This window comes from Zea mays, chromosome 2 (assembly GCF_902167145.1).
Source record: "Zea mays cultivar B73 chromosome 2, Zm-B73-REFERENCE-NAM-5.0, whole genome shotgun sequence".
In the NCBI taxonomy this organism is placed as follows: domain Eukaryota; kingdom Viridiplantae; phylum Streptophyta; class Magnoliopsida; order Poales; family Poaceae; genus Zea; species Zea mays.
The window spans coordinates 194,671,215-194,680,672 of NC_050097.1; the positions used below are offsets into that span (position 1 = coordinate 194,671,215).

Sequence of the window (9,458 nt, forward strand, 5' to 3'; positions counted from 1 at the left end):
GGATAGTGATATTCCTTCTCCGGCTCTGTCTGCTCTTGTCAGCCTTCAAGAGTTGTCCATAGCAGATTTTGATCGGGCCCTTGAGGATGTCGTTCCTGAAGATATGCTGTCGGAGCCGACTGTTGGCGATATGATGGATGTTTGCTCTGGAATTCCAGACGTGGGATTAGAGGTATCCCGAGCAGTGTCTCGCACATCGTCGACATTGGAAGGCAGTCTTCGATGTCAAGAAGTTGGTCAGGATTGTCCGACTCCCATGGAGGTGACTGAGGATCCTTCAGCCTTAGAGGTGGCTGTTGAAGAAAACCCAGCCCCCCGAGGGTGATGCTGGCAGTTACCCAGCCCCGAGGGTGTCGCCGGTAGTGATCCGGCTCTAGTGGGTAGCGCGAGCTGCAACCCAGCCCCGAGGGTATTGCCGGTAATGATCCAGCTCTGGTGGGTGGCGCAAGCTACAACCCAGCCCCCGAGGGTGTCCAAGTGAGCTCTACTTCCCACACCTCCATGGATGTCCATGTCGGGTCGTCTCCACCACGATCTGATAAAGTGATGGTGATGCATGCTTCTTTAACTTCGAGCGAGCGAGTCGCCTAGGAGGTCGGCGAGCCAGATGCAAGAATTCTGATATCTGCTAGTGGGGTTGAGTCAACCCCTGACAATGTTCTTCAAATTGTTTCAGTTGATCTTCCTTCATCGAGCTACAACGCAGCTTCTCATGGCAACGCACGGGCACACACTTTCAGAGCATCCACTACCTAAAATCAAAACCGCAAGCTGGACCAAGAATCTTTGGGCCGATTATTTCAAAACCAACTCAAAGATTGGGGGCTTGTGGGGGACAGATATCCCCCGGGTCCACTAGAAGGCTAGAAAGCCTCGCAAAAGGCTTTGGGCCCATTACTTCGCAAGGTATCCCTTCGTGGGCTAGGGGAGGAACCACCGGCGGAATGGACTGACACGAGATTGGATAGACTCGAGCCCAGACGATTCGACGGGTTTAAGCATTATCCACAGCATTGATCCGATTCTCCCGCGCAGCACCTTCAGACGTCGGAACTAAATAAGGATAAGTCGGCAGGATTATAGGAAGATAAGTTCAGTCGGTTCACTATTATTTAGGTGCACATTGTTATCATACTTGTATGTATCGCCCCACGGTCGAGTATATAAGGCCTAGGGGGCACCCCATCAAAAGACAGGTCATTCATCAGCCATCTACTTCATTCTCTAGCACTCTCCAAACTAGAGAGTTCCCCTGTAACCCACCACATAAAGATCCACACCAGGAAGTAGGGTGTTACGCCTCTCTAAGCGGCTCGAACCTGTAGAAAATTGTCTATCGTCTCTCGTGCACCTAGCACGAACCATCGAGCTACAGCCAGCAACACCGTCCTACCCAAAAGCACCTCGAGGGGTAACCCCGGGTGCACGGTCGGGTCCCAAACACCGACATATATGCTATTTTGTAAACATGAGTAAAAATTTGTAAATAGTTTATATTGACTAATTATTGATAATAGTTGTCTTCAGATATTCTGCATCGTGCCCCTGACATAGTAGTTGATGGCCTGCTGCAGGGGTAGGCCCTTGTACGCCATGATAGTGGCCATGTCCCACTTGAGCGTGCATGACACGACACACGCGCCACATGTGTATGTGCCGAACCTGATCAGTGGTGAATCCCCAATGCGCCCGAGCATCTTGCTCATCAACCGTCTGTGGACATGGCCGCCGCACACCCCAACGTCTCTGATGCGTACACACTGATGGGCAACCCGTTCATCACCATGCCCGCCTTGTGTACGTTATCGCTGTCCACGCTGTTCGCGCTACACTTGTCCATTCGCGCTGCACTTGTCTATCCCCATCGGTGGGATGAGGTAGTCGAACTGCGCGAGCGCGAAAAGTAGGAAAAAAGAACAACCATTGTTAGTTCACTGTTGAAACGATTCTTCTTTTTTGGTAAGCATACAACCGAGACAAGAAATAAAAATAGTGATGTATGAAACGGGTGAACAAGAAGAAACCAGGATGTTGCCGCCTGCTGGCCTCCTTGGCGAGCTTGAGCATGCTGAAGGTAGTCCAACCACACGAGGGCAAACAGAAGGAAAAAAGAACCATGGTTAGTTCTTTGTTGGATCAATTCTTCGTTTTTTTGGTAAACATGAAACTAAGATAAGAAATAAATGGAATAATGTATGAGACGGGTGAACAAGAACGAACCATGATTTAATAAAATAATTAGTTGCCCCTGTGTTACTACGTTTCAATATTCACAATACTTATAATATCTATCATTTATAGAACACACACAAATATGAGCTCTTACGATTTCAGGATCACTCAAGTCTCCCAAGTGTACACCGGAGAAGTTTGAGAAAAGTCCCGATGATGAAGGTGGAGAGACCTCGTAGATTATGCAGTACAATAACATTGGTGGGACAAACTCCATCAACGTAATCAAGCTTCATGAAACACAAGAAGAAAAGGAAAATTAAGTTAGTGTAGTTTTATTTTGCAATTTGTACAACAACAACCATCTTAAAAAGCCTTTCTCAATAAAACTGTGGGTGGTACCGTCTTACCAACAATGGTGCCAAATGTAATCAGCAAGAACACATAAAGTAATGATATGTGAAGGAAGTAGCAATAGAATATATATATATATATATATATATATATATATATATATATATATATATATAGGGCTTCCTGTAGTTAAATAGAGCCCAGGGCTCTAAATAATATATATATATATATATATATATATATATATATATATATATATATATATATATATATATATATATATATATATATATATATATATGGAAACAGCTCGGCCCGTTCGGCAGCATAGGAACATTTCCAAGCTAAGAACTGTTTCAGGCCTGGATTTAGTGCATCCAGCTCTTTCGCTCTTTCTAGTCCAGAATTAATCTAATTGGAACACTTTTGCCTAAAAACACTTCTTCTCCTTGCTCGACAGTCTAGGATTGGAAAAGGTTGTTTGATAAAAATATGAGTTATAGGCTTACAACTTCAGACTTGTGATAGCCAAACCTGAATCAACCAAAAGCATGTATGAACAAATGCAAAGAACCATCTTGTTAACGAACTTACAAACACAAAGAATAATCAACCAAAGGCATGTCTTACTGCTGCTTTATAAGCTTTCTCAAATTACAGTCTTGCTACCAAAATAAGAACCATACACTGTATACAACAAGAAGTTCTAGTAAATGGTAGAGTAGTAGTAGTCAAAACTGACCGATTGCACTGATTCAAACACTACTCTGGATACCTGCAGAGTAAAGTAGGCACTGCTAGTATAGTAGTAGCTGTCATTCTTCCCTAACCTTATAGTCAAGCCCTCTCTGCAGATTATTTAGATAACACAATATTTATCACTCAATTGGTAACCATCGGTGTGTATAACACAATATTTACCAAAATAAGAACCAACGTCGCTGGTATGGGGCCGGTGAGGCCGGGGTTGGACTTGAGCACGATCTGCTCGAGCGAGGACAACGACGTGAACAGCGCGGGCGACGCCAAAGCAGCCGAAGATGGAGAGCGTCCAGAGGTGCGGCAGGCCGCGCAGCGAGGCGGGGTCGAGCCTGGTCCCGGGCCTACAGGGTGGGGTGGCGACGTTGGGGTCCAGGTGGAGGCGGGTGGCGTGGAGCACGCGCGCGTCGTCGGGCGCGAGCTCGCACTGCAGGCCCGGCCACGGCGTGTCGGTGTAGGGCCACGGGTGGAGCTGCAGCCACGCCGGGTCGCCGAGGATGTCCGCCATCACCCGGAAGATGGCCGCCAGCTCCGCCCCCAGCAGCTTCGGCGTCGGCGCGTCCCCTCCGAGGATTGCGGGTAACGGGGATCGCAACTGGGAGGGTGAGGAGGACGCGATGGGGAGCGGAGCAGAGGGGGGATGTCGGGGGTGTGGAGGGAGGGGGGCAGAACCGTGCATAATCTTAAGTAGTAGTAGGGATTTTTGACGAGTCAAGTTTGAAATAGCAGATAGAATAAGTAACGTTTTTGAGATAGGATAGTTAACCGCAAGTCTTTGTGCGTAGAATATAGGTGGAATTTAACAGCCTTCAAACTCTGTTCTGGTTCGTTCCTTCAGAAACTTTATGCGTACGGATACGTCTGCTTTCTTGTGCACCTTCAACAGTCGCAGGTCCGTCGAGAATAAGTCTGTTCACTTCATATTAAAACTAACTATTTAAACTGCTGCGGATACAATCTATAAAGATAAAATATTATAAAAGTATTAGAAACCGGTATAGATTAAATCAAACTACCATGCTGTAAATTCGTACAGATTTTACAATCGTGCTGAACCCTGTGCTAGGGGCTGCATACTAGCGCTACTTTCAGGGCGGGGATTATTGTTCCAATTCGTGAATTGGTAATTTCTGAATCTAAATAAAATCTCAATTATAATATGGTCCTTAGAAATCAGATTCTTCAACATTTTCAATCAAAATATCCAGAACCTTCACTATACGAATTAGCATGCGAAGGTTGAAGAGAGAGGCGGTGCAATAATAATGGAAAACCCTCCATACTTGGTGGGCCTGAAAGAACGCAAGGCCAATGGCCACATGCGAGTAGCCAATGGCCCCAAGGCCGAAATGGCAGCCACTGCAACGAACGAGTCAATGCTCCAGACTCGCCGGCTTCTAGGCCCATTTCGAACCTTCCGGAAGCGCGGCACGGAATAAATACTCCGCTACCCCTAACCTCACTCCCCCTCTCGATCCGGAAACCTCTCAAACCCTAGCCGCCTCCTGCAAGTTTCAGAGCTCAGGAATCTGCGCCATGGCGAGTGAGACGGAGACCTTCGCATTTCAGGCTGAGATCAACCAGCTGCTCTCACTCATCATCAACACCTTCTACTCCAACAAGGAGATCTTCCTCCGCGAGCTTATCTCCAACTCTTCCGATGTAAGTGACCCCGTTTAAGTCGAAATCTAGACGCATTTCAGTGCGCTATTAGTGATATAGGTTGGATGCCTTACTGTTTGGGCGACGACTTGTGCTATGGTGCGATTACACGTTGCGAGATGTCCAATCTCTTCGGCATACATCCGAATCTGTGCAGCTCGCGCTTTCTGTGGGGTTAATGCTGTGTCTGACTTCTGATTTTTTTTTGCGCTCCTGATTTTGTGTTTTGGCTCGGTGCTGTTTATTTTGCACGATTTTTGCAGGCGCTGGACAAGATCAGGTTCGAGAGTCTCACTGACAAGAGCAAGCTCGATGCGCAGCCTGAGCTTTTCATCCACCTTGTCCCAGACAAGGCCACGAACACGCTCTCCATCATCGACAGCGGCATCGGCATGACCAAGTCCGACCTTGTCAACAACCTCGGTACCATCGCCAGGTCCGGGACGAAGGAGTTCATGGAAGCTCTTGCTGCCGGCGCTGATGTGTCCATGATTGGCCAGTTCGGCGTCGGTTTCTACTCTGCCTACCTCGTCGCCGATAGAGTTGTCGTGACCACCAAGCACAACGATGACGAGCAGTACGTGTGGGAGTCCCAAGCGGGCGGGTCGTTCACTGTTACTCGTGACACGTCAGGGGAGCAGCTTGGCAGGGGCACTAAGATCACACTGTTCCTTAAGGACGATCAGGTATGCTGCAAGCTGCTTCAATCAAAGATCGTTATTATGTTTTTTGTTGCAATGCATAATGTAATCGTGTTCTAGTGGCACAAGCCAAGTGTGCCTGTGTTTTGTCTAGCTGTCCTTGTCCTTTAACTAGTGACTGTTCTGTTTTGATTCTAGAATAGATAGATCACTGTTATGCCTGATGTCATCTACGAGTCCTAAGATGGTAAAGCTTATGAGAAATATAGGCTTGTGCTAATTTTGGCTTATGGATGCAAACACCAATAGTTTTGGGTCATCAAGTTGTCCCACAATTTGCTAAAATGAATAATAATGGCACCACCTCATTAAATTTTAGGGAGAGGATTCACTTAAATGGTGCGCTAGTATTATTAGTTACTGATCCAAAGTAAGCCATGGGTAGAACACTTGCATCCCCATGTAGAGTATTTCACAAGTGTTATTTGCTATAGCTTACTTGGCTTATCTACATTTACCTTGATATTCCATCATATACACATTTGTGGAACAGCTCAACATGATCTTTTGCAAATTGTGATCTTAATTACAAGCCAACCTTTTTATCAGGGAGATGTTGCACTGCAAATTAGCACTTGCATACTTAATGAAGCATCCAAGTTTGTTAAATAACTGTGTTACATAATCTAGTCAGTTGTTCAAATAATGTGTTTATCATTTTGAAGTGAACATGCAATTGTTTTGTGCTGTGGGAGTAGGTGGCACATATTTTGGGATACATTGATTTTTATATATGCTTGCTTTGCTGCATCCATTAAATGTGCAAAATGTTCTTTATAATGTCCTGTAAAGAAAATAAATTGGTTAAATATAGAGCCTTTAAGCTAACGGTACAAACTACATGAACTTATTCTCTTGTCATCAATTGCCTCCTTGGTTATTTAGAAATGTATTTAGATTATTCTGTATTGAATTGTTTTTTCTGTGGGAGCTGCTGGTGTTACTTGTAATCACATTTCAACTTCTCTCTTGCAGCTGGAGTACCTTGAGGAGCGTCGCCTCAAGGATCTGGTCAAGAAGCACTCTGAGTTCATCAGCTACCCCATCTCCCTGTGGACTGAAAAGACAACAGAGAAGGAAATTTCTGACGACGAAGACGAGGAAGAGAAGAAAGATGCTGAGGAAGGAAAGGTTGAGGATGTTGATGAGAAGGAAGAGAAAGAAAAGAAGAAAAAGAAGATCAAGGAGGTTTCTCATGAGTGGTCATTGGTCAACAAGCAGAAGCCCATATGGATGAGGAAGCCAGAAGAAATCACAAAAGAAGAATATGCTGCCTTCTATAAGAGCTTGACAAATGACTGGGAGGAGCATCTGGCTGTGAAGCACTTCTCTGTGGAGGGTCAACTGGAGTTCAAGGCTGTTCTCTTTGTTCCTAAGAGGGCCCCCTTTGATCTCTTTGACACCAAGAAGAAGCAAAACAACATCAAGCTCTATGTGCGCAGGGTGTTCATCATGGACAACTGCGAAGAGCTGATCCCTGAGTGGCTGAGCTTCGTTAAGGGTATTGTTGACTCTGAGGACCTTCCCCTCAATATCTCTCGTGAGACTCTTCAGCAGAACAAGATCCTGAAGGTGATCAGGAAGAACCTTGTGAAGAAGTGTGTTGAGCTCTTCTTTGAGATTGCTGAGAACAAGGAGGACTACAACAAGTTTTACGAGGCTTTCTCCAAGAACCTCAAGCTTGGCATCCACGAGGACTCGCAGAACAGGACCAAGATCGCCGAGCTTCTGAGATACCACTCCACCAAGAGTGGTGATGAGCTGACCAGCCTCAAGGACTACGTGACCAGGATGAAGGAGGGACAGAATGACATATACTATATCACTGGTGAGAGCAAGAAGGCAGTGGAGAACTCCCCCTTCCTTGAGAAGCTGAAGAAGAGGGGCTATGAGGTTCTGTACATGGTTGATGCCATTGACGAGTATGCTGTTGGTCAGCTCAAGGAGTTTGAGGGCAAGAAGCTTGTCTCTGCCACCAAGGAGGGTCTGAAGCTTGATGAGACTGAGGACGAGAAGAAGAGGAAGGAGGAGCTGAAGGAGAAGTTTGAGGGGCTGTGCAAGGTCATCAAGGAGGTTCTGGGTGACAAAGTTGAGAAGGTGGTGGTGTCTGATCGCGTTGTGGACTCACCGTGCTGCCTTGTGACTGGCGAGTATGGCTGGACCGCCAACATGGAGAGGATCATGAAGGCACAGGCCCTGAGGGACTCGAGCATGGCGGGCTACATGTCGAGCAAAAAGACAATGGAGATCAACCCAGAGAACCCTATCATGGATGAGCTCCGCAAGCGTGCCGAGGCTGACAAGAATGACAAGTCAGTCAAGGATCTCGTGATGCTGCTGTTCGAGACTGCTCTCCTGACCTCCGGCTTCAGCCTGGATGACCCCAACACCTTCGGCAACCGGATCCACCGCATGCTCAAACTCGGTCTGAGCATCGATGAGGACGAGCCTGTTGAGGCAGAGGCTGAGATGCCTCAGCTTGAGGACGACGCTGGTGAAAGCAAGATGGAGGAGGTCGACTAAGTGTCGCATCGCATGCTTGCCGTTTATCTTATCCCTAGCTAAGCTACCTGTGATAGCTTAATTTTCACTATTGTTCGAGGTTTTTGGCACGTTATCGGTTGTCCTGCTGGCCAGGCTATAAGTCTGGTTTATCTGTTATGTTTACCCTTTTTAACAGTTTGTCGTTATTATTCGTAATGGTAAAAATGTAGTACATGTTTTGCCCATTGGGTTGTGTGAGATTGGGACAGACAGATCAGGGTACTACCCCTTTTTCTCTTTGGGTAGCCCATAGTTTGAGTAGTGGTGAAAAAAGAATGGTTAGGATTTTAGGCATGTTGTAGCAAATCGGCTATGCCAGGAAATGAAACTGGTTTCGTTTCCCAATTAAACCGAAATATTATAATTCAACTAGAAGAGATAGGATAAACTGAAGTGTTATAATTCGGCTTAGAGGAGATAAGTTCATATTTACTCTCTGAAGAAAACTTTATAAAAATTTCACAGTGAGGTACCAGTTTTTTCGGCGGCCAGCGGCCTTCTCCAGTGGTAGAAAAAAACACATACCTTGTCCATTAGTAAATGCTGGATTTATTTCAGTTGGCGTCTGAAGATTGATTGCAGGCGTGGTTCTCCCTGAGAAAAGAGGCCGTTGCTGGATCATGGCCGGGGCTAGCGGGGGCGGGGCCAGACGTGGCACTCGAGAGAGGTCATCGCGGATATGGCAGGAGGGAGAGGCGGGGGCCGGGGGCCGGGGGCGAGCTGCAGTCGCATGAGTTGGGTTGGGAAGGTTGACCACTTGTCTGAAGCTGTACGTTTAGGTTAGGATCTAACGGCTCACGATCGAGGGAAAGGAACTGTGGCCTCTTTTAGGCTTTGTTGGGTTGTACGAAGATGGAAGGGAATTCATGGGTTAAAATAGGTGTGAGATAAGAGGTGGAATAGAAACTTTACTGGAGATAGCCTAAGGGCCCGTTCGTTTGTCTAGTATTGGAGCAGGATTTATTTCAACTTATCAAACTTACATAAATTATAGAAACAATCCGGTTAGGAACCGTTTCAGACCTTCAATCCGTAAAAAACGAACGTGGCCTAAGAAATTTAGGTAGTGTTTGGTTCAGTCAGTTGGGATGGAACGGCTCTGTTCAGACGTATGGTGCTCCGTTACCGGATTAGCACCAGTTACTTCGTCTCCCGGTTCCTTCTTGTGTTGCTTGTGATTTCTCCTCGTGTATACTGTGCGTACTTCAGGTATGGGCCACGACTTCAGCTTTTCTTTTAACCCAACCTATTTCCTGCTCTTCTGCC

At 46.4% G+C, this 9,458-nt stretch overlaps 1 protein-coding gene across 1 annotated transcript; it reads left to right on the forward strand.

Annotated features, from left to right (window-relative positions):
• Positions 1 to 4,573: 4,573 nt before the first annotated feature.
• Positions 4,574 to 8,377, forward strand: LOC103647533 (heat shock protein 81-1). The gene is made up of 3 exons (XM_008672056.3): positions 4,574 to 4,947; positions 5,211 to 5,633; positions 6,624 to 8,377. Exons 1-3 carry the CDS (start codon positions 4,822 to 4,824, stop codon positions 8,169 to 8,171), a joined length of 2,097 nt encoding a protein of 698 aa, XP_008670278.1. The 5' UTR covers positions 4,574 to 4,821; the 3' UTR covers positions 8,172 to 8,377.
• Positions 8,378 to 9,458: the final 1,081 nt, after the last annotated feature.

Bases quoted from the DNA above. Each gene is read 5' to 3' on its own strand.
- LOC103647533 (XM_008672056.3), top strand. From the start codon at position 4,822: ATGGCGAGTGAGACGGAGACCTTCGCATTTCAGGCTGAGATCAACCAG. The intron at 4,948-5,210 runs GTAAGTGACCCC...CGATTTTTGCAG, and splicing joins TTATCTCCAACTCTTCCGAT to GCGCTGGACAAGATCAGGTT. The intron at 5,634-6,623 runs GTATGCTGCAAG...TCTCTCTTGCAG, and splicing joins TGTTCCTTAAGGACGATCAG to CTGGAGTACCTTGAGGAGCG.